This window comes from Dendropsophus ebraccatus, chromosome 12 (genome assembly GCF_027789765.1).
Source record: "Dendropsophus ebraccatus isolate aDenEbr1 chromosome 12, aDenEbr1.pat, whole genome shotgun sequence".
NCBI classification, from domain to species: Eukaryota; Metazoa; Chordata; class Amphibia; order Anura; family Hylidae; genus Dendropsophus; species Dendropsophus ebraccatus.
In genome coordinates, this window is record NC_091465.1 from 64,402,889 (window position 1) to 64,429,031 (window position 26,143).

Sequence of the window (26,143 nt, forward strand, 5' to 3'; positions counted from 1 at the left end):
TTGGCATGGATTCTGTAGTGTGAACCCAGCCTTAAACTACTCACAGTTGACTGCACTTTGATCAAGGAGACACATGGCATCTTTCATACCTGTCTGTGCTTCCAGAATGTATAAAAAAATATTTTATTCTTCTGTCAAAGAGGCTTTCCCAAGCTCCTGCAAGCTGGAATGCATTTTTGCTCCTCCACTCATCTCTGTGCCTGCTGGGGACTGACAATCAAACAAGGATAAGAATGGAAGGAGGAGCAAGAAGGTATTACAGCTTGCAGTAGATAAGAAGTCTGGGAATGTTTCTGACACTTTGCAGTGGAGAATGAAAGCAATTTTTCTGAAAACACACATATAAAAGGTACCATGTGTCTCCTTGTACTAAAAGTGTGAGCAGTTTGGAACGTAAGTTGCAACTGACGGATTCAATTTAAACATGTTATCCAGGATAAGAAAAACATTAGAAATAGCACAACTCTTGTCTCCAGTTTGGGTGTAGTTTACAATTAAGCTTTATTTACTACTCCAGCAAAAACGTTATTCTTTCAAATCAACTGGTGCCAGACATTTGTAATTTACTTCTATAAAAAAATCTTAAGTCTTCCAGTACTTACTAGCTTGGGAAATGCGCTGAGTTAATGGGGCAAGCAGAACTTCAAGTTGAGTCGGCTGCACTGCTTTTACTTTAAATTGCTGCACATGTTCCGTAGTGGTAACATACCCTAAGTGGTCGCTTTCGACAGCCTGTCTGCCTTTAGATATGCTTGCATAGTTGCAGTTGTTAGATAAGTAATGTTTTGTGTGCATTCACTACCTCAGTAGTCCAGGCAAATTGAAAAATCAGCTATACTTTCTTATCCCCCTCCCCCACCCCCCAGCAACACATCACAGGCTGACTGACTACTGCCAAGCTCTTGGATCTCTTGCTCCTTCAATGTCACGACCTGGCTCCTGCTCAGCCAGGCATTGACTTGGGAGGGACATTGCTGCAGTCACTGACTGGCTGAGCAGGCCTTTCCCGCCAGGTCATGACAACACTGGTAACCAGGAGAAACTTCATTTTGGTGGGAGTTCACCTTTAACAGTACATGGCAGGCTCTAAGAGTAGCTCTGTTGTGGCAGCCGTCAGTCCAGGTGTCCATGATTGCACATAGGTGGAGCTGATTGGATCCTTTACAGCCCATTGACTGGATGCAACAGTCAACCTTGTTAGCTGCAATTCACCTTCCAAACTACTGATCCTGTTACATAGTAGGTCAAGTAGAAGCATAGTGCCTTTTATATATCAGTCTGTGCTTCCAGAACTTAGAAAAATGCACCTCACTGAAAAGAGGTGTTCCCAAGCTCCTGAAGTGCTAAGGACTAAGCTTGGACCCTCCGCATTTGATTCCTGACACCTTCATGGTCTGTGTGTAAGGAGGAGAAATCCCGGGCACCGCCTGGAATTACGGGATACAGCCTATTACCTAGGCTAAATCCCGGAATTCCAGGCGGTCCCCGGGATGTCTCCTCCTTACGCACGGACCATGAAGGCGTCAGGAATCAAATGCAGAAGGTCCGGCTAGTTTCCAGTTCAATTGAACCTAGCTTTTTCCGCTGTTCGATCAAGCCTACTAAGGACTATAACGCCTCCTTGCACCCCTTCCAATCCTTACATCTGCTTGATTCACAGTCGGCTTATTTCTCTACTGTGCATACAAATTGTGTGCAGCTGTGCGATTTGAAAACAGGCCTCAGCATCGCGTGATATATATTTGAGGAATAGTAAAACCATGATGTGAATGGGCCCTAACCGTACACGGGGATGGTGTGTGACAACACAAAAGACTCACCTTCTTTTAGATTAAAAAATATATTTACTACAATTCAGTTTCAATACAAAGAAAGCAGGAAGAAACGACATCACAGACCTTACTGCCGGACAGCAGAGAAGCATCATGTAAACACTGACGGAAATCTCCATCTTTGCAATTTTTTTCCCCAGTTTGAAGCATCTAGAATAAAAAGTGAAGCAAAGCGACTGAGCTCAAATTTGCAAAGTTGCTTTTTTTTTTTTTTTATTTAAGATGCCTCAATACAAGTCTCAGTGCACATAGCCCTTAAGAGTTTTGTTCTTCCCAAAAAAAACCCCAAACAGCCGTCTCCTGTCTGGCTTTACAATATCCAATGCCATACAGTAGTGTGGATCGTGCACCTGACAACTTCATCTGGAGGCTGGAGAGCTTAGGCGTCATTCACACAGCAGTAGGGGGTTGTCTCTCCCTTGTTCTTCAACCCTCACACAAGATCAGATCTTGCTCTCATGGACCACAGAAGATGTGAGTAAAGGCGCAGATCCATACTCTCTTTACTTCACCTAATATACACACAATGCTGCATGATAGGTCTTATAGTTCATTTTATATAGTCTGACATGTACAAAAGCAACCTAAAAAAGACCAACATACACCTGCCTGACAAAAAAAAAAAAAAGCTCCCCTCCTAATTCTACACTCTACGTATATTCATTTCTTGGAAAGTTGGGTAAATATGAGAATGACCTCCATTGCTATTGACAGCTTTCCTTCAGTCCTGAATGGCAATTCTATTGATTCAGTGGATATGCTCCTCACCGTGATCCTGAAAACCTGGTTAGCGCTGTAATATCAGTCAGATTGGTTATCACCCAGCTTTCCTAGAAACTGACAGTGTTATAAATACACAATAGTAACGCATGACCATTTTCATAGATGTGTTAGTCTGTGAGTAGCTATGCCTGTGGTACCACCACGTACGGCTGGTGGGGGATGCACTTCTGCCTCTCGTTGCAATTGTAGATCCAGCGTGGACGGACAAAATGCAGATTGGAGTTATCATTGAGAGCCTGGAAAAGATGGTGTCACATGTAAAATTCTAAAAGTAATAAACGTTCACAGCAAATGCCGCTTGCCCAGACCTCACCTCTTCAAAGCTGTCGTCCCATTCCTGCACAGTGATCACATACTGAACCTTCTCATTCATATATTCTTCCAACTCCCTGCAGAGAAACAAACAAATGGTATATACGACACTACAGTATGTACTGAAGAGACATGTACAAAGGCTTTACTACCATAGATATGACGTAAAGGTCTGATAGATGGGGTACAACCACTGGGGTGCCCATCCTTGCAAACCTACCCCTTCTTTCAATTGAAGCCTGATACAGCAGTCTGACCTAGCAAAACAGATATCTACCCACTCACCTATAAGGCATTTCTAGCCGTGTCATAAAGCTCCATAGTAGAAAAGCCATTGTACATTAAAGGGGTGCTCCGGGCAAAATACACTAATGAGCTATACACAGGATTAGTCACCGTTCGGCATTCAAACTACACACTGAACAGGGCTGAGAGCAGCTGGCTGCATCCACTGTGTAATGGTGGAAAAGAATAACTATATATATATACACTCACCGGCCACTTTATTAGGTACACCTGTCCAACTGCACGTTACCACTTAATTTCTAATCAGCCAATCACATGGCGGCAACTCAGTGCATTTAGGCATGTAGACATGGTCAAGACAATCTCCTGCAGTTCAAACCGAGCATCAGTATGGGGAAGAAAGGTGATGTGAGTGCCTTTGAACGTGGCATGGTTGTTGGTGCCAGAAGGGCTGGTCTGAGTATTTCAGAAACTGCTGATCTACTGGGATTTTCACGCACAACCATCTCTAGGGTTTACAGAGAATGGTCCGAAAAAGAAAAAACATCCAGTGAGGGGCAGTTCTGTGGGCGGAAATGCCTTGTTGATGCCAGAGCTCAGAGGAGAATGGGCAGACTGGTTCAAGCTGATAGAAAGGCAACAGTGACTCAAATAGCCAAACGTTACAACCAAGGTAGGCAGAAGAGCATCTCTGAACGCACAGAACGTCAAACTTTGAGGCAAATGGGCTACAGCAGCAGAAGACCACACCGGGTGCCACTCCTTTCAGCTAAGAACAGGAAACTGAGGCTAAAATTTGCACAAGCTCATCGAAATTGGACAGCAGAAGATTGGATAAACGTTGCCTGGTCTGAGGAGTCTCGATTTCTGCTTGAACATGACAATGAGTTCACTGTACTCAAATGGCCTCCACAGTCACCAGATCTCAATCCAATAGAGCATCTTTGGGATGTGGTGGAACGGGAGATTCGCATCATGGATGTGCAGCCGACAAATCTGCGGCAACTGTGTGATGCCATCATGTCAATATGGACCAAAATCTCTGAGGAAGCTTCCAGCACCTTGTTGATTCTATGCCACGAAGAATTGAGGCAGTTCTGAAGGCAAAAGGGGGTCCAACCCGTTACTTTAATGGTGTACCTAATAAAGTGGCCGGTGTATGTATGTATGTATGTATGTATGTATATTATATATATTATATACACATATACATATACACACAGTATATTTACACTTTATATCTGAACTTCTATATTATAGCTATATTTATATCCACCAGCCAGACTACTGTTTTTAGAGCAGATTGGTGGTCGGTAACCTAGACACCAAGCTGTCAACAGGGAGGAAAAAGGTAGCATGTCAGGAGGATTAGGCAAATTTGCTAAATGAACGTATATAAATAAGAAAAAATATATAACTTAATGGGCCCTTTAGCTATGCTAGTTGAGACGAGAATGCCCCTTTAAAGTGTCACTGTCGTGAATCAATAGTCCAGGCGATTTTAAGAAACTTTGTAATTGGGTTTATTATCCGAAAAATGCATTTTTATCATGAAAAAGCAGTTTGAAGCTCTCCCCCCTGTCTTTATTGTTCTATGGAGAGAGCTAAAGAAAAGACCAAAACAGGACAACAAAGAGTTAATCTACAAATCCCTCACGGGATATCTCCTGTGACAGTCACCAGTGACCTGTCTGAGCTCGGATTACAGCTGTCACCCAGCTCCGTGCCTGTAATCCTCTGTTATCTGCTTTCTGCTGCCGGCTAACTCCCTCCTTCCTCCTCCCCCCTCCCCTCTCCCTAGAACAGACAGGGTACGACTCCTGCAACAAGTCACAATTTTCACATTTTTCAGAGTGGATGAAAAAGAGGAAGGAGGGGGGGACCTGGGAAAAGGCTTTTTACATGCAGATAATGGCAGATTTGGCTAATAAACCCAATTACAAAGTTTCTTAAAATCACCTGGACTATTGATTTCTGCCAAAAAAAAAAATACGACAGTGACTCTTTAAAGCAACTCTGTACCCACAATCTGTACCCCCCCCCCTCCCCCAAACCGCTTGTACCTTCAGATAGCTGCTTTTAATCCAAGATCTGTCCTGGGGTCCGTTCGGCAGGTGATGTAGTTATTGTGCTAAAAAACAACTCTTAAACTAGCAGCCCTGTGCCCTACGGGAGTGGCTTACATTGTGTAAGCATTAGGCTGGCACAACCTCTCTGTCCCTCCTTCCCGCCCTCCTCATCATTAGGAATGCTCCAGGCAGATTGCCTCCTATTCATCAGCTGTGCCAGCCCGGCACATGGGCTGGATCATTAAGACACCTGTGCAAATGTTCAGCATGAAGAAAATGTTCCAGTGACATTCCTAATGATAAAGAGGTTGTGGAGGAGGGACGGAGGGGGTGGTGCAAAGTTAGGGCACAGATACTCCCGTAGGGCACGGGGCTGCAAGTTTAAAAGTAGTTTTTTAGCACAATAACTGCATCACCTGCCAAACGGACCACAGGACAGATCTTCGATTAAAAGCAGCTATCCGAAGGTACAAGTGGTTTGGGGGGATTGTGGTCAGATTGTGGGTACAGGGTCGCTTTAAGATGGATTTACCCTTACAACCTGCAGACAGAAGTTCTCAAGGAAGACAGAGACACTTGTTGGCCTAGGCTTCAGAGATGTTTTTTCTGGTATAAGGAGTCATTATGGAGCTAGCAGGTGAACACATCTATTTACAATCTGAGTGAAAACTTACCCATTAAATGCTGTGATGTATCTCTGCAGCAGCCGGCGTTCAGCAGAAGGGAACTCCCCATACAAGAAGAAGTGTTTGCCGACAAATAAATCTGTATTTGGTCAGAAATCCCTGGTTACAAAGACTTTGCAGCATATACAGGTAACAAACTACATTAGGAATTTCATGGTTGGGTACGGTAATGCTGAAAGCCTGGCTTTTATATATGGTAAAGTTCAGTATAAACCCAGGACAACTATATTGAGGGTTAAAGGGGTATCCCCATCGCAACTAACATACTTAAACTTGTAGGACAACAAGTAGGGATGAGCGAAATTACAGTAGTAGCAAAGTGCTTCACTAGGCTCGGTGGTTGGCTTGTCAGCCAGCTGCCTCTGAACTTCTTGCTGCTCTGGGTGCTTGAAAAAGCTGAATCCAGTCCTGGAAAACTTCTCCCAGTTTCCCAGGACTGGATAAAGCTTTTCTAGGCACCCAGAGTTCAAAGACAGCTGGCTTATAAGCCGACTGCTGAGCCTAGCAAAGCACTTCACTGCTACAGTAAATTCGCTCATTCCGAGCTACAAGCTTAACTATAGTAGTTACAATGGGAATACTAAACTGTGACAACCTGCATTTCCACAAATTAGGGACAAAGGAAATTGTGTAAAGCAGTGGGGTCTCCACCAACCTGTGACTCTCCAGCTGTTGCAAAACTACAACTCCCAGCATGCTGGAGGTTGTAGTCATGCAACAGCTGGGGAGTTACAGGTTGACCATTGGAGACAAATGAGAAGCTTTGGTAAAACATTCCACATTCAGGCCAGGGCTATACACCGACTCTTAGGATACTGGGTAATTTTAACTAGTGAGTGACAGCTGCAGCCCTCCGGACTACTGGCCCTTTCCTAATAGAAGAGCAGCTCTGTCCTCAGGTCTCACCCACCTAGAAGCTCAGGAATGGGCAGGTCGATCTCTGGCTCTTCCTCTACATCTGTGTTCTCATCTGTTGATCCAGCATAGGGGTCATCCTCTGGGGGTGAGCGTTGTTCTTTCTTTACCACCTGCTTCTGTTCCTCCATCCTGAGAATGAATCAATGAAGGAGAAAATAAGAAATCTGACTAGTCAGAGGGGATAGATACAGCGATACAGCACTTGAAAACATTTAGGGTGCCTTCACACCTACCGTATCGCAGCAGAAGATCCGCAGCAGATTTAACTAGATGAATGAACACAGCATTAAAAACGCACTGTGAAATCCGCTGCGGATCCGCAGCAGATTTGTAAATGCGGATTTGATGCTGTGTTCATTCATTTAGTTAGATCTGCTGCGGATCCGCAGCGGATTTTCTGCTGCGATACGGTAGGTGTGAAGGCACCCTTAAAGGTGTTATCCAGGTTTTAAAAAAAGTGGGCTCAGCAATCATGTGCCCTACTACTGGCATCATAGCTCCCAACACTTAGAGGTGAGTAAAGGATTTTTGTTGTTTTATTACATTTGCAGTTCCTTTTTTAATTTCTTCAAAACTTGGAAATTTCCTTTAAAAAGTCCATAAACATTAACATCCATAATCATCCCTCCCTCTCATTTTAGCAGGACCTGCTGATCATCTAATGGGGGCAGATGTCAGGTGAAAGGTGTTTACAGGAAAGATATGCAACTATCAGCTTATTCCCCTTTCCACATACTAAACATAGCCCAGCGTGCACTTATATAGTTCTCTAATATGAGCATTAGGATGCTCAACTAGGAGGTAACAACGTAGAATGAACATTACAGCTTTGTGTTGAAGTATGATTTATGTTCAAAGTATTTATGGAAAAGACAACAACTGCAGGTAGGAATTACAGATTTTAGGATACCCACTTTCGCAGTTCGTCCTCGGTATCTCCCCCAGAGTCATCGTCCTGACACCGCTCTACACCTATAAACCAATATGAAGATGAAGTTACCATTTGTGAAGACTGAGCTGTAATAACTTGTGATTAGAATCATTTCTGAAGAACCGATGGGAATGAAAGGAAACATAACTTATTATGAAGGTCCAACATTTTAAGAACAGAGCCCTTTTAAATTTCCCAGTAGCTCAGAAATGTATCCCTAAAATGTAATGGCTGCAAGACACCTGCTTGTCCCAGTCTCCACCTGTGCCTGTGGGCTGTGTCTGACATTGCTGTTGTGCCCTATTCAGGCGAATACCAGACGCACCCAATGGACAGATATCACCATTTAGTCCAATGTCATATAAGCTCTTCATATGGGGATGGGGTAACAGAGGGGCAATCATCTGCAAAGCCTCACCCATTTCCTCATCTGTGGACCCTCCATATTCATCCTCCTTTTTGGGGGGTTTCTCTTTTTTCTTTACACTGGGTTTTTCATCCTCTTCCTCACTCTCCTCCTTGACTGTGGTTCTTGCAGGTTTGGCCTTTGCAGGACTGGATGACTGATTCTTGTGGTTTGTCCGACCAGAGTCAGGATTCTAGAACAGAGACGTGACAGGTTACAAAGCAGCAAGAAAAAGAAGAAACACCCCCTATTGTTTCTTGCAACTACCTTCTGAAAGGCCAGATATTTTTCAGCCTTGATTATAAGGTCAATGTATTTCTTCTATTGCTCCCTTGACTTTTTACTATAATATCATCCTGTTATGTACACAGGGCTGCAGACATTTACTGATAAAGACGCAACAATTACCGCTCTGTGTGGCTGAGGTTTTTGCCGAGGTGGAGAATCCTCTTCACTGTCGTCATCCTCTTCAGTGCTGCTGTCACCTCCGTCCATTAAATATCTGAAAAGAACCATGTATTAAAGCTCAGAGCTACAAAAGGTAAAACTGTTGTGCAAACGAGACAAAATCAACTTACTAGAATATATACACCTACATGATCACATCATTACTCTATTAAAGGGGTTGGCCATTTTATAGTAAAATTGCTCAGTATAAAGTATTAGTAAGTGTGTGTAAGTAAGTAAGTATTAGTAAGGGCTGTGCTGTCCTGCTCTGTGGTGAGTCTGTCCATAAGATGGCTGACATGGAGGAGCATGTGACCATGCCCCACCCCCCCGTGTCCACCACTAAGCCTGTATATGCCTATGGAGAACACTTGGGTCAGAGCATGGTCACATGCTCAATGTCGGCCATTTTATGGTCAATAACACCACAGAGCAGGGCAGCCCAGCCTGGAGGAGAAGAGTCTAATTGTAGATACATATGGAGCTGCTGTCAGTAAGTAACGTGAATACACTTATACCACACACAAAACAATTTTACTATTAAAGTGGCAAAACCCTTTAAGTTGCCAACTTCTGTCTGGGACTCCCACCAGTCTTGAGAATGAAGGGTAAGCAGTACTGATTTAATGTTGTTTGTTCCCTTCTAAATTCCCCCAGAACAGTGGTTCTCCTGCTTATGTAGGGAACTGCAGCCGAGCCCAATGAATCAGGGAATAAAAAGTGAAAACTACACCACCAGTCACTGCATACTGGCTATACAATGATACTGCACTATGCACTACAGGTCACTACAGGAAGCCAGCATATTCTCTAACATTTAGAAGGAGGGGGGGAGGGTACGGGCACAAAATTTGTATCTGGATTGCCTAGACGTTTCCCCACACATTCCCTATTATGACTGTGAAAAGCACAATAATGGTCAATTTGAACTAGGCATAAGAAATCCAAGATGGTGTAGCTACAATGAAAAAGATGAGGGGAGGGAAGTTGCAAAAGCCAAGAGCCAATAGATAGCTGCCTGACTGGAAAAGAGATGGTGATAATGGGCAAGACGTGGTAAATGGGAACAGTGGGGAGAGCGGCGTGTCCCGATCAGAGGACTCAGACATGCCAACAAAAAAGAAGCTATACTAACAATGTATCTGCGGGGAAGGAGAGGATGGCAGAACTTACTCTAAAGACATCAGAATTGAGGTAAAATATGATTAACAGAATGTGTCTTCAGGGCACCACTGCTGGACACAAGCTTCTATTGCTGAGGAGGATACTGTACACCGAGCAAAACATCTGAAAAGTCCCCTATGGTCCAACAGAAATAGGCACAAACGGGAATCCTGGAAAAGGTGCGCAGCCGTATCATCACCAACCTAATTGAGGACTGGCTGACAGAGAAACCCAACAAAGATGCACTATGTCCTCTTTATGCTACAGGACAGGCTCACAGAGCTCCACCTAAGCCCCTGCCACCCAGCTCACCTCCAGGACCTATTCTGGCCAAAATGCTTCATTTCAGAGATTGTTGCGCATCTATGCAGGATGCTGTGTATCAGTAGAAGTTCTGACTGTGGGAAACATGTTTAAGCAGCAGAGGGCTGTGGACCCTAAAACAACATGACAATAAAGAGACCTGAACAGAACTTACTTCTTGTACGGTAGATGCTGTTTCTTCTTGTAACAGTCTAATACCCACTCCTTACGCACAATAATCCCTCCTGCAGCTTTAACCTGACTGTATTTTGGAGTATTGGCAAAAGCACATCTAAAAGAAATATACAGTATATTAACAAATGTGACCAGACAGAAGCCAGATTTTCAATCACACTACCCACTAGTACACTGCAGTATAGGTACATCTGAATACATGATGACAGTATCTTGATTTACACTTGCAGCAAGACCCAAATGTGACCTATTTATAATGACCTCTGGTGGTTAAGTAGGCTTACCTTGGGATGCTGCTGCTTTCTGGGGTAACTTAAAAGTAATGTGTCATCTAAATTTTCTTCTACTGAATAGTCAGATACTAAAAGTTGTTATTTTACTCTAATCTGTTTCTATTTTCTGACTATAATTTTTTTTATTTCCATTTTTTTTGTACATTGTTATGGGGGGCACGATTGTGCCTGGGCTGTTCTTAACAGCATTTAGTGACATGCTTTACAGCATGGACCTAGACTATAATAGACAGAGTCTGTCCGCCTTAGATGTATGTAAAACATTACTGAGTGCACTCTGTGACCTTTGAAAAGGTCATTCCACATGGAGCTGCTATTGTCTCCTCTTTATATTGGTTTTACGTATCACTGTAATTCCGCACTTTACTGCAGCCTCCTCTTATCACCACAGACACAACAGGAAATCTCAGTTTAGTTTTAACCCCAGTGGTGAGAATAAAAACTGCAAGATATCAGGATTATTTTATAATATTCATAGAAAAAAGGAAAATTAGAAAAAGGTCACAAAATTTTTTTTAAAAATATGTTTAACATAATGTATACAATAAGTCATTGTCTGAAAACACATTCCCTTTAAAATGGTATTTTGAACTGGATAGATAGGGGCCCCACCTCCGGGATCTGCACTTCTCCCAAGATCAAGAGCCTATCGGCCCCTCTGGCTAGCAGAATGGGCTGTACACCGTTTACATAACTCCTATTGACTTTAATGGGAGTTGCATAACATTTAGATTTTCTGTTTATGTAATTACTCAATGGCTGATATGCAAACTGCATGAACCAACTGATTTGGCTCAGTGTGGCTTACTGATCTCCCCGGCAGTCAGAGGGGACCTGGGAGCCCTTAATCTTTAGAGAATGCAGAACCCAGAGGTGTCATCAACTTCTATCAGACATTTATGGTATGTCCAAATTCCAGATGGGAGTACCCCTTTAATGGCTATGTCCACCTTCACAAGCATTTTCTTTCACTCTTTAAATACATATACAATGAAGTAACTTTACAATAGGTCTTGTTTCAAAAATTTCCAGCTGTTCTGTTTCTACAACTCCTACTGAGACCTACACATCTCCATGCTGACAGACAACAAACTATACCCAGTGTGATCCTGTAGTCAGATTACTTATCTGTCTATATCCTAGCTTGTGGCTCACCTAACAATTATACATCAGCAAGAAATACATGGTGCAAGAACATACGAGACTGCAAGACTGCAGACAGTAGTCTCGACGACGCCATGTCGTCTATTACCACAGAGATCCGTAGAATGCAGAGGGGCTGTAAAAACAATACGGTAGAATATTTTTAACATAAGGAAGGTTCCCTTTTGTGGATACGTATGAGTATCTCTGGGCACACGTAGAGATATTGGGGCACATTGAGTGTTTGAATAGAAAAACCCACATTACTCCTATAGGGTAGCTTCACACGTACTGGATCCGCAGCGGATTTCACACTGCGAGTGAAATTGACTGCAGATCCTGGCAGTGTGAAGTGAATGGGTCACATACCCGCAGCGGAATTTTCATTCCGCTGCCAGTATGTGACCTGGCCCCTTTAACCCCCTGCCGCCCACAGCATACCTGCTCCGCGGCTGTGTATGAAGCTCCCGGCTCCCCTCGCTCCCTATCAATCACTGCACGGCAGCACTGATTGGCTGATGAGGAGCGAGGGAAGCCAGGAGCCTCACACACAGCCGCAGCGCCGAGCAGGTAATGTATGCTCCGGGCTGTGGGCCGCAGGGGGTTAAAGGGGCCGGGTCATATACTGGCAGCGGAATCAAAATTCTGCTGCGGGTATGGGACCCATTCAACTTCACACTACTAGGATCCGCAGCGGATTTCACTGCAAACTCTCAGCGTGAAGTCCACTGGGGATCCAGTACGTATGAAGCTACCCATAAGTAGACAAAAACATGTACAGAAAAGTTCAGAGAACCAACATGTCTACCATACAGTAGAATAGACAGAACACGGCAGACAGACAGGGTATGCCATGCCCTTCAGTTCATTGTACATACATGAGGTGGGTGCTGTCTGGGGTCCAGTCTGGTCGGTATTTGGCCCCCATCTCCAGGGCTTTATCCCTAAGATCAGAACGAAATGGATTCTGGAAACCGCTCAGTACAAACACCGTCCCCTGTAGGATCCGATTCATCTCTACTGGTTGGGAGCTGGGGGGAGTCTTCTTGTGAGAGGGTTTCTCTGGTGTAGGGGTCTTCTTTGCAGGGGGTGTTGCCTGGGGCTCGGCTACAACAACAGAGGAGGTTTATGATACTACGATATACTACTAGATGTTAATGCATAGCACAGATTCATCAGAGCTGCTACAGAACGTGTTATTGTTATAGTTAAACAACAAGCTTGTTATATAAAGATATCATTACAAACACTATCAGAATGCATGGGTTACAGGGATGCAGAACTTCAGACTTAAGACTTACTGGCAGTGAATGGAAACCTGACTGCAAGAGAAGATACTGAAATTCCCCACAGCCCTTTATATTCCATCAGATTACTGGCACTGCTTACAGGAGAAAACCTGACATCGATAGGAAATTGCTGATATCACTATTCTCCATTATATTCCTGTCATTATCGATAATTTAGTGCTACAATGTAAGTGCAGGTTAGATGTGAATTATTAGGCAGCTCGGCTCCAAGGTATCTTGGGCCTTCAGGACCAGACACAGTGTATTTCTCAATAACATAAGGAATCTTCCATACATCGTGTGTACAAGACAGAATGGCAGAAAAAAAAAAAGAGAATTCATATGTTTACTGTGGTTTATCTACGGCATGCCCAATGGAGATATCTTAGTTACTTTTGTAGGACATAACAGTACAGTGGTCTATAACACAAATAAAGTGGATAATGGTGTCAAACAGTCAAAAAAGTAGATGTGGATAAACTACAGTATATGCTGAATACTTGAATACTTTCTTGCTACTATTCAAACATATACACAGTTTTTACATTAAACACTGGGGTAGGGTGTGCCAAATGTAGTAAAGTGGTTGTCTGTGGAGCAGATCAGGATATACACTCACCTCCTCCATGTCTCGGAAAGCTTACTTCTGAGACGTGGAATCACAGGAAGTGAACACTGGGTAGCAGAGGGCTTCAACCATATTCTGCACTCTGGACAACCCATTTAAGACATACATGAGGGGTTATCCAGGATTAGAAAGAATATGGCTACTTTTTTGCAAAAACAACACAACCCCCGTCCTCAGGTGGTGTATGTGGTATTACAATTAAGCTTCATTCACTCCAATGGAACTGAGCTGTAAAACCCGCCCCCAAAGTGAGGATAAGGGTGTTGCTTTTGTGGAAGAAAGCGGCCATGTTTTTCTAAGCATGGATAACCCCTTATTACCTCTGGCACATTCATGGCTGCCAGGTGAACCTGTAAAGTGACATGCACACCAGCTACAAGCCTCCATAAATCCCAGCTGTAATTCACACCTTCTAGCATATATTATGGTAAGTGTGTCCAGGCTAAGGAAAGTAATGTCCTGTAAGCAGCCACAGGCTGAAATAAGCTGCCTGTTTGTTTTTTTTGCAACTTTTGCATCAAACAAGATTGGATGTGCAGCTTGATAAATTTGCCCCAGAATTTCAAGATTTTAGTGATCTTATATTGTTAATCTAAAATATGTTTGTTTCCATACAGCAACATCTATTGTTCCTTTTATCATGTGTTTTAGTGTGATTGTAACAGGACTAGCATTACAACAATGGTGGGGCAGGGTGGGTCTTATTTGTGGAGTTATTTTCTCTGTATTTTTGTCTTTCACTTTTTAGATTCTCTCCCCGAGGTTGAGAAAAAAAAAATAGACAGTTGGGGAACTTTAGTATTTTATATGTTTTTATACACACTAATTTTCCACTATAGCTGCACAGCTAAAGAAATAAACTCTGTTGTACTGACTACAGTCAGCTAGGGGTTAAAGTGCTTGTCCAGCAGTCAGTCTTTTTATATATTGCTTCTGGTGCAAATAAAATAATAAATTTGTTATTACCTGTCCGCGCTCCCTTTGTGTTCTCCTCTGGTGTTGCGGGTGTCCCCGGCTGACTGCTGAGCCTCCACTTTTGAGACAAACTCATCTCCGGAGTTACAGCCTGCTCAGCCAATCACTGGCTGCAAAGCTGTCACGTCTCAGTCAGTGATTGGCCGAGCAGGCTGTCAATCCCTAGACATGACTGTTTCGGAAGTGGAGGCTATGCAGTAAGCAGGGGACACCAGCGCCACACAAGAGAAGGACACAAAGAGCGCAGACAGGTAGGGATAAGGCTGGGTTCACACTACGCTTTTTTCATCCATTTTTGCAATTTGTATTTGTGTTTTTCCACTGACTTCCATTTCGCAGTCAACTTCATTTATGTGTCAGTTTAAAAAAAAAAAAAAAATTTTTTTATAATAAGTAAATGGAAAGACAGATCAAAACGGATGCACACAAATGCATACTTTTTTATCTGTTTTTTTTTTGCAAAAAATGGATTTCAAAAACGTAGTGTGAACCCAGCCTAACATGTTTATTATATATGCACCAGCAGCAACATATTAAAAAAAGATCACTGTAAGAGTGATGGAAATTGAGAGTTAGGTACTTGGCTCAAAACTAAGGTGTTATATATATATATATATATATATATATATGTGTATATATATATAAAATGGCACAGGTTTAGGGCTCAGGATCACTTGTACAAGTCCAGCGGGTGATACATGTGGATGATACTCATGGTGGGTGGTTCATGTGGGTGATACTCAAGCACCACATGAGTAGTTTCCTCGGCACACTATACACACCTTTGATTTTTTTTGGTGGGGGCTGTGAGTTGGTCTCTTTGGAATGGGAAGGGGAGGCTTTTGTGGATGAATGGCTGGAGGGCTCTTTTTTGAACTCAAACTTGCGTTTGCCTGAAGACGGATCCTAAAGATCACAGAAGAAATAGAGAAACACCATACTGATCTGTAATCACCAGTTACGTTATATGGAGCAATACATAAAGATGATATTTGCTATGTTACCTTTGGCGTTGTGTTGCTTGGTGGAGTCTTGTTAATGTGTTTCTCAGCACTGGTGTCTGTGGAACCGGTGCCCTGTAATGCCGCAGCGGCATAGCTGGTCTGTGGGGCTACACATATGACATAAGAGACACTAAGCAATTGTACAAGATCATATCTGACTGGAGTTTTCTTCAATGTATTTTAGAATAGCCAAGTAATTTCCTTTTGCGGGATACTAGTCCTTACCTTTCGGGGGAGTCACTTCAGTTTTGCTTGTGCGACTGAAAAAAAGACTTCCAGGACGCATGGAGGGGGATAAGCTCTCCTCCTCCTTCACCTTAAACTGGCCCAGCTTGGTGACTTTCTGTCAGGAATAGTTATAAAAGCAAAGAATGAAAAGGAAGGTAAACTAGGGTTTTCAATGATGTCTCTATCCTTTCCATTACTCCGCAGATCACTACCCACTAATAGCAGTGTATGGCTGGGGCCCAGGGATGCAGGTGAAAGCTACATTTACTGTATGTGAATAATGCAAAAAGTTCTCGCACTAGTTTTTACCTTCATATATATTTATTTATTTTATTTTTACAGTTTTCTATTCTATCTGTAACATCAATAGGAGAATAAGCTAAAGGGGAAAAAAGTAGTTACTTGCAGCACTCCTGCCATACTGGAAAACACCAACCCGGCAATAGTGTAATTGTTCATCCAATCTAAGCGTCAGCCTTGTCACTGCCTCCATTCACTACACAGTGGTAACTGAGACCAAAGTCATTATAAATGGGCACCAATCGTCTGGATTACAGAAGCTTTAAACCCATGCTGTACATTTATAATGGGTCGGGTTTAAAGCACAGGACCTCATAATGTACTGTAAAAGTACAGCACATAGTACTAACAAGCTGAAACAAAGAATGTAATAGAAGCCTGAAAACCAAGTTGTTCGGATACTTACCGGTGAAGATGGAGAAGGGTCGTCTTTGTCCGGAGGTGAGTGGAAGCGTATGAATGAAAGCCCATATGCCAAATTCTAAAGAATGACAGAGCCAAAGAAAGATATGGATTCACCTTATGAAACCAAATTTAATGGGTTATCCCAAGACTAGAATGTAGGGATGAGCAAATTTACAGAACTAGCGAAGCGCTTTGCCTTTGAACACCACCCTGGGTGCCTGGACAAGCTGGATGCAGTCCGGCAAGATGTTTCCAAGGACTGTATCTAGGTTTTAGAGGCACCAGTAGTGCAGTTCAGAAGCAGCTGGCTGACAAGCCGACCACGGAACCTAGCGAAGAACTTAGCTTGGCTAGTCCTGTAAATTTGCTCATCTCTACTAGAATTTATCATCCAGAATATAAGGCTATAGGATATAAGTATCAAATCAAGGGGGTCTGAGCACTGGGACCACCACTGCCTATGAGAATAGAAGAGTCTTGTCCCCTAAATGCTCCGGCCACCACTCCAGTCACTCACATGGAGTGGCAGAGTACAGTGCTAGGATGGGTTATACATTGTAATCATTGTAACCCCTTTAATACTTAAAACTTTACGTTCTTATAATGAGGCGTTTCAGCATTACATTATATATGTCACTTACCTTGGTATACGGCTGAGTGCACACAATCTTTACCCTGTCCCACTTCTTTTCCGCTGCTGCCTTTACCAGCTTGTCTGAGCCAAACATCCGTGTACGATTCAGGTTACTACCATTCTTGCTCTCGCTGGGTGACATAAATGATGACATACCCAGGATCACCTGATGGATCAAATTAGACATTATATGGAATACAAGTGACCAAGTATTACAGTATGCAAAGCCTTCCCTATATATAGTAATAAAACAGCAGTCTTGTGCTGTATAAACATGGAGGACTGTTCAGCTCACAGAGGATTGTCTACACTGGATACATTGATAGCAAACCAATAGATGTGAGAAGTAATAGGTTTATAGGGTTTAATTCTGTGAATGGAAACAATAACTGTTCCTTTCACATCCAGCAAATATATAAGAACACAGCCTGACTTTTATTATATTATTTACACTCTATAATTCCATTTTGCAAATGTATGTTGTAATCCATATACACGCTAAAACATCCTCATTTTCTGCAACAAATCAGCTTTTGTATGATTCTACCCAGACGCATCCCTCCATCCTCACCTCATATTCCTGCTCACTGACAGACGTAGACTGTCCAACTAGCACTTCCACAAAGGCAGAGCCTTCATTTCCAATATCAATGCTGTGGACTTGCTCTTCCTTCTCAAACTACATAGAGACAGAAAGTTGGATAGATTAGCGCACATTCACTTCATATGATAAAAATCCACCGAAGACTACAAGTTGTTAGTAGTATATAAGATACATGTATATAAGATACATGTTATATAGAACATAAGGGCCTCTCACTGCCTAATACAATAGGTAAAAGACGATTTAACCCCTTAAGGACGGAGCCAAAAATGGCCTTAAAGAGGACCTGTCACCCCCGGTGGCGAGGTGACAGGCTTCCGACCCCCCGCTAGAGCCCCTCATACTTACTTGATCGTGCCGGGTCCCGCAGCTGAGATGTGTCCGACGCTCATAGAGAATGAATGGAGCATCAGACTCACCATTCATTCTCTATGAGCATCGGACTCATCTCAGCGGCGCGCACGCCACGCGGTGATATCTCAGTCCCGGGACCGGCCGAAGAAGCGGGACCCGGCACGATCAAGTAAGTATGAGGGGCTCTAGCGGGGGGTCGGGAGCCTGTCACCCCGGCACCAGGGGTGACAGGTCCTCTTTACAGTTTTTGGTTTTTCCTCCTTGTCTAGGAGCTATAACTCTTTCATTTTTCCACCTACAGGGCCAGGAACAGGTGTACTTTGTTTGTAAAAGCGCTGTTTGATCTACCATAACATGTATGACTGAATCCCCAAAATATCATTTATGGGATGAAATTGGGGAAAAAAAAAAATACAGTTCTGCAAATTTTATGGGGCAGGGTTCTATGTTTACGTAATGCACTTTACAGTAAAACTGACATTTTTATTCTATAGGTCAGTCTAAATACAGTGATATGCATTTTATATAACTTTTCTGATGTTTTACTATTTTTATTAACAGTAAACCTTTTTTCTTTTTGCAAATCGGTGTGATTACAATGGCCCTTTTTTTGACTCTAGCGTTTCTATTTTTTCACGTACGCGGCTGTATGGGGTGTCATTTTTTGTGCCATGATCTCTAGCTTTTATTAATACCATATTTGTGTATTGTGTAGTTGTGTTTTGGTCAATTTTTATTCATTTTTAAAAATAAAATGTAGTAAAAATAATCAAACCTGGCTTTTTCTTACCACTTTTTGTTTACGCTGTTCACCGTGCGGGAACAATATTGATTTATTTCAATAGATCGGATGATTATGCACGCTACAGTATTTTATATGTTTTATATTTTATTTATTTTTACGTGTTTTATTTATAAAATGGGAAAGGGGGGTGATTTAAACTTTCATTGGGGAAGGGGCTATGGTGTGTTTTTTTTTTTACACTTTTTATGTCCCCTTAGAGGACTTTAACATTTTTGCATTAGATTTCTTACACTGATCATTGCTATGCCATAGCATAGCATTGATCAGTGTAATCTGCGATCATTGCATAGAGCCTGCCTGTGCAGACTCTATACACTGATCGCCGATCTGACTGCCGGGAGGAAGATAAGAGACCTCCAGCAGTCCGATGGAACGATCGTAACCCCTGCAGTCACGCTGCGGGGGACCCGATCAGTCAGTGACAGGAGCACAGCTCCTGCCACTGATGTAAGTGCTGATGTAATTCACGGCACTGCAGGGGTTAATGGCGGGCGCCCGCGCAATCACGACGGCCCATCATTAACTGTGAGGACCTGCCTGTATATAGCAGCAGGTCCACCCATGCTTTGAAGTGAGCTCACTTTAACGCACCGGAGGACTCCATGACGTACAGGTATGGCATGGGTCCTTAAGTGGTTAACAGGCATGAGCAGCCCCCCCCCCCCCAAGTTTCCCATACCTGGAGGATGACAGAGATCTGCTTCTCTCCAACGTGCTGGGCTTTCCACTTCCGATACGTGTCCGGCTTCAGTAGGTTCTCTGCTGTGTGGGTCTAAGGAATAAATCAGAGGTGGGTATTGTTAGGACATCAACTCATAACTGGATGCCCATTCTTCCAAATCTCATATTTAAAGGGGTTGTTTGGTTATGGCAATCACAGTGGTCCCCATCAAATCACACACCACTGGGGTCCTGTTATTGAAACACTTGGATCTGCTATACAAGTGGCTGGAGTCAGCACTGGATGTATTACACAACTCTCATTGAAATGAAGATGTAAGATATGAATGAGCCATTCATCTGGAGCATGAGACGCTTTATCTACAGTCTATTAAGGGACTGAGCTGGAATACTAAACACAGGAGTAGAGGTGACCGCCAGTCTCAGCTCTGGGTTTATGGTGGGGACGTACACTTATATGTCACCGTCATATGGTTCTCTGTAATTCTACCCCTCAGATACTCACTGTGTCTGCACTGCTACAGGACACCACGTGTTTCAGCTTGATCTCGGGCATCTTTCCCGCACTGAGTCTCTTCTCTGAAGATGAACACAAGGAGCTGCTCAACCAACTGCGTCACTTCACCAGTGGATGCCGCTGCATGCCCACTATAGGGTAGAATGCAAGAGGTTACAATGCTGTAGATCAGAGGGTTTACCAGCAAGGCACGCGCTCATGTAGACATCACCCTCCAGTGCTGGGGCTGCAGGGGCTTGTGGCCTAGACACCTGCTTGGAGGAATTAGGGAATGGACTGGTCTATGATGTAGATACAGCGATCATTTGATTTAAATGAGGACTAGCATTAAGAAAGAAATGGCATGGCAAACGTTTTCCTTGTAATGACAGGTACCCTTTTTTTTTTTTTTTTTAAAGTAACACAAACTAGAATTTACAGCCGCTATTGGCATTCAGGACTGGTATGGTTGGCAGAGGTTGAATCCTGTAATATGTTAATATGTCCTGGGAATTTCTTTACTTCACATTTGTGAAACTCAGGATCAGTACAGGATAAGTAATGTAATGTATGTACACAGTGATCTCACCAGCAGAATAGTGAGTGCAGCTCTGGAGTATAATGCGGGATGTAACTCAGCATCAGTGCAGGATAAGTAATGTAATGTATGTACACAGTGATCTCGAGTGCAGCTCTGGAGTATAATACAGTATACAGCTCAGGATCAGTATATGCATGTATGTACACAGTGACTCCACTAGCAGAATAGTGAGTGCAGCTCTGGAGTATAATACAGGATGTAACTCAGGATCAATACAGGATAAGTAATGTCATGTATGCACACAGTGACCCCACCAGCAGAATAGTGGATGCAGCTCTGAAGTATAATACTGGATGTAACTCAGGATTAGTACAGGATAAGTAATGTCATGTATGTACACAGTGACCCCACCAGCAGAATAGTGAGTGCAGCTCTGGAGTATAATGCAGGATGTAACTCAGGATCAGTACAGGATAAGTAATGTAATGTATGTACATAGTGATCTCGAGTGCAGCTCTGGAGTATAATACAGTATACAGCTCAGGATCAGCATATGCCTGTATGTACACAGTGAGACGCCTGACACACACTATAGAATACTATATACCCATAGGAGGATATAATAAAACAGATACCACAGTGGCTGTGTGTCCCATCATCCATCATGTAGCAGGGTCATGTGACTGGTCACACAGGGCTGGGCATGATGGTTACATATGGCAGTCATACTCTCTGGATACATTTATTATCCCTATATTGGAGGTCCATGAGACTCCCATCACACTATGCTGCCCCCCGCCTCCCTATCACACAGGACCCAACACAATGCCCAGGCGGCTGCAGCCATGTCTGACCCTACACAATGTGCGGTAACGCGGGGCCCCAGCCGCCTCACACAGACACAGTACACGGGTACATACACACCGTACACACTGCTAGGATACATGCGATTCCCATACCGCGAACAAACCTCCCGCCCCGGAAGTGATCCCCTTCCAGCTGTACAACGCGCACCGGAAGCCATCCGCGGCCATCATCGTCTAAGCGGAAGTCGTGCGGAAGCCATATTTGTACACCCAGAAATGTTCAATGACGGAATCACAATGTCGTCCATCTTTGTACACCGATCTCTTGGTAACAGGGGGATTCCTACAGGGTAAAGGGGTCCCGACTACATTACTTACCGGAGGGAAGGGGCATGCCGGGGGATTATCTACATGGCGTATCAGTACAAAGGAGGAGCACTTCATTGGGATTAAAGGGCACTCCCATGAAGAACTGCCATTCACACTGTATGATTGGTATCACAGATTGTCCCCAGTCGTGTAGTGTGAATGGCCCCGGTTACATGATGTATGAGATACGTTCCTGAAGCTTCAGCAGGTGAAAGAGGGACAACTGCTCCGGTGCTGAACATGGTGGTTGCAGTACTGACCGTGAGCTCTAGGTGGCAGGAGGTTCTATCTACAGGCCATGTAAGTGCTTGTTTGTTACAGGAATAGTTGTACTGTGTAATGGCGTCTTTCATTTTACCATAACATGTATGACGGAATCCCAAATATATTATTTATGAAGATATAAATAGGTGAAATCGTAAGAAAGAATGCAATATGGTAACGTTTGGGGGGTTCCTGTGTCTACGTAATGCACTATATGGTAACAGCAACATGATACCATTATTCTATAGGTCAGTACGAACACAACCATATGCAGGTTTACACAGATTCTCTAATGTTATATATATTTTTATGAAATCCTTTTTTTGGCAATTAATTGTTAATAAAATGGGCCTATTGTGACGCTTATAACGGTTTTATTTTTACACCTACGGGGCTGTATGGGGTGTCATTTTCTCCGCCATGATCTCTAGTTTTTATTAATGCCATATTTGTGAAGATCGGACGTTTTGATCACTTTTTATAAAAAAATTTTTTATGAATAATGTAACAAAAATCGGTAATCCTGGAGCTTTTTTCCCTTTTTTCGTCTACGCCATTAGTCGTTAGTGATGATGATTGTTATATTTTAGTAGATCGGACAATTACGCTATGGTTATATGTTTATTTTTATATGGTTTATTTATATAATGGGAAAGGGGGGGTGATTTTAACCTTTATTGGGGGAGGGGCTTTGGGGTATATATAAAGACATTTTTTTACACATTTTAAGCCCCCTTGGGGACTTTTACATACAATTCTTAGATTACTCACACTGATCATTGCTATGCCATAGGCATAGCATTGATCAGTGTGATAGGCGTTCTGCTGATTAAGCCTGCCTGTGGCAGACTTAATCAACAGAGCGCCGATCGGTCAGCACGGAGGAAGGTGAGAGACCTCCGGCAGTCTGTTAAATTAATCAGGACCCGTGCAATCACACTGCGGGGGTCCCGATCGGTAAGTGACAGGGGACTGTCCCTGTCACTTACACTAAAACACTGCGGGCATTTAAGGGGTTAATGTCACGCTGCAGCGCGATCACTGCAGCCTGTCATTATAGGTAAAGGCCGGGCTGCTCACTTTAGCCGGCCCCCTCCTCCTGTGAAGGAGGGACAGACTTCCAGGGCGTACCAGTACGTCCTTGGTCGTCTAGGGGTTAAAGGGAACCTGTCATCATGAAAATGTTACCTGAGCTACAGGCATCATGTTATACGGCAGAAGAAGTTGAGCAGATTGATATACATCTTTATAGGAAAAGATTCAGTATAATTTGTAATTTATTCATTGAAATCTCTGATGTTTCCATGGTAAAGAGTCCAGTCCATTGAATGACACCGCCCACTGGACTCCTTATCACATAATTAGCAGGGATTTCAATCAACAAGTTACAAGCTATACTGACTATTTTCCTGCAAACATATATATCGATCTGCTCAGTTCTTCCACGATAGATTAGATAGCATTGTCGTGGTGGCAGGTTCCCTTTAACCCTTTGAGTACAAAGCCCAAAATGACCCAGTGGACCGCGCTAATATTCATTTTTGCGTTTTCATTTTTCCCTCCTTCCCTCCTAAGAGCTCTAGCACTCTCAGTTTTCTATCTACAGGCCATGTGAGGGCTTATTTGTTACAGGAATAGTTGTACTGTGTAATGGCGTCTTTCATTCTACCATAACATGTATGACGGAATTCCAAAGTTATTATTTATGAAGATATAAATTGGTAAAATTGGAAAAAAGAATGCAATATGGTAACATTTGGGGGGTTCCTGTGTCTACGTAATACACTATATGGTAAAGGTGACATGATACAATTATTCTATAGGTCAGTGCGAACACAACCATATGCAGGTTTTTGCAATTAATTATTAATAAAATGGGCCTATTGTGACTCTTATAACGGTTTTAGTTTTTTACCTACAGGGCTGTGTGGGGTGTCCTATTTTGCGCCATGATCTTTTTATTAATACCATATTTGTGTAGATCAGATGTTTTGATCACTTTTTATTAAATTTTCTTTATATATAATGTAACAAAAAATCAGCAACCCTGGCACTTTTTTCCCTCTTTTCGTTTTTACCGTTCTCGATGATGATTGTTATTAGAGATGAGCGAACCGGGTTCGAGTTGATTCGAACCCGATTGTTCGGTATTTGATTAGCGGTGGTTGCTGAACTTGGATAAAGCTCTAAGGTTGTCTGGAAAACATGGATACAGCCAATGACTATATCCATGATTTCCACATAGCCTTAGGGCTTTATCCAACTTCAGCAGCCACCGCTAATCACATGCCGAAAGTTCGGGTTCGGATCGACTCGAGCATGCTCGAGGTTCGCTCATCTCTAATTGTTATATTTTAATAGGATAAAATACGCATGGTACGGTATATTATATGTTTGTTTATTTAATTATTTTTATATGTTTTATTTATATAATGTGAAAGGGGAGTGATTTTAATCTTTATTGGGGGAGGGGCTTCAGGGTATTTTAAAAACACTTTTACTTTTTTTTTTTTTTTTTTTTTACATGCAATCATTAGCTTGCATACACTGAACATTGCTATGCCATAGGCATAGCATTGATCAATGTTATAGGTGCTCTGCTGTTTGAGCCTGCCTGTGGCAGACTCAATCAGCAGAGCGCCGATCGGACCACACGAAGGAAGGTAAGAGACCTCCGACGGTCCGTGAAAGGAATCACACTGTGGGGGTCCCAATTGGTAAGTGACAGGAGCGGGCTTTTCACTTACACTTAAACGCTGCGATTGTCACTTACACTTAAACGCCGCGATTGTCACTTACACTTAAACGCCACGGCTACAGCCTGTCATTAACGGTGAGGGCCTGGCTGCTGATTGCAGTAGGCCCCCACTTGCTATGAAGCGCCCTCCACTACGGAGCACTCTTTATAGCTCCCTAGAGACCCAGGACGTACAGTTACGTCCAGGGTCTTCTGGTGACAGACTTCCAGGACGTAACTGTACGTCCAGGGACATCTAGGGGTTAAACTCTGTGAAAAAAAAAACTACAGGCACCTTTGACATGGCACCTTTAACATCTTAAAGTGACACTGTCACCCTCATTATTCATTTTTTAATCTATAAAGATGTGTGTAACCCGCATATAGCTCTCTGCATACCTGTTAGTTGTTTGTTTTTTCATGAGGCGGGTTTCTGTGAAATTGTAACTTTGGTGAGCTTCTTCTAGCGCCACTGGGCGGGGCTTAGTCCCTGAAGCTCCACATAGCCCCGCCCATTACAGCGCCGTTGGCCCCGTCCCCTTGGGCACGTCATATGTCCCGGCCGCTGCTCACAGTTTTGAGGACTCCTTGACGTCGGGGACGTGCGCGTCCACATCCCCAGGCGTCTTGCGCGTGCGGGTCCGTCATGTGCCGCGCAGGCGCAGAAGGTGACCACCGGGTCATCCACAGCCGGGCTGTGCGTGCAGTCTCACAGCCCGCGGATTACACCAGCCGCACAGTCCCTTGTTGTTGTGATCGCTCCGGAGTCCTCGCTGCGGCTGTGAAACCCTCCTCACAGCCAGCAGCGAGGCGCAGACATAGTGCGCAGGCGCACTGCGGCGGTCCTTTTCGGAAGACGCCGGGGGATGTGGACGCGCACGTCCCCGACGTCAAGGAGTCCTCAAAACTGTGAGCGGCGACTGGGACATATGATGTGCCCAAGGGGGCGGGGCCAACGGCGCTGTAATGGACGGGGCTATGTGGCGCTTCAGGGACTAAGCCCTGCCCAGTGGCGCTAGAAGAAGCTCACCAAAGTTACAATTTCACAGAAACCCGCCTCATGAAAAAAAAAAAAAAACTAACAGGTATGCAGAGAGCTATATGCGAGTTACACACATCTTTATAGATTGAAAAATGAATAATGAGGGTGACAGTGTCACTTTAAAGGTTTACTTTGGCGAAAATCTTTTTCTTTCAAATCAACTGGTTTCTGAAAGTTATATGGATTTGTAATTTCCTTTCAATTATAAATATCATATCTTCCTGTACTTATCAGCTGTAGGAAATGCTGTTTT

General features: G+C 43.3%; 1 protein-coding gene across 6 annotated transcripts; it reads right to left on the minus strand.

Annotated features, from left to right (window-relative positions):
- Positions 1-1,686: 1,686 nt before the first annotated feature.
- XRCC1 (X-ray repair cross complementing 1) lies at positions 1,687-21,876 on the minus strand. Of its 6 annotated transcripts, none has more exons than XM_069947466.1 (18): positions 21,857-21,876; positions 20,141-20,283; positions 19,634-19,726; positions 17,763-17,870; positions 17,199-17,357; positions 16,559-16,633; positions 15,850-15,967; positions 15,625-15,731; positions 15,403-15,526; positions 12,607-12,835; positions 10,273-10,389; positions 8,592-8,685; positions 8,196-8,376; positions 7,761-7,818; positions 6,839-6,975; positions 5,917-6,007; positions 2,929-3,004; positions 1,687-2,851 (listed from the first exon to the last, which is right to left on the minus strand). In XM_069947466.1, the coding sequence occupies exons 2-18, from the start codon at positions 20,189-20,191 to the stop codon at positions 2,738-2,740; spliced, it is 1,932 nt and encodes a 643-aa protein (XP_069803567.1). In that variant the 5' UTR covers positions 20,192-20,283; positions 21,857-21,876; the 3' UTR covers positions 1,687-2,737. The 6 variants fall into 6 exon arrangements, with proteins under 6 accessions (XP_069803567.1, XP_069803562.1, XP_069803565.1 ...); XM_069947461.1 differs by lacking the exon at positions 21,857-21,876 and adding an exon at positions 21,632-21,716; XM_069947464.1 differs by lacking the exon at positions 21,857-21,876 and adding an exon at positions 21,643-21,698.
- Between the last annotated feature and the right edge of the window lie 4,267 nt (positions 21,877-26,143).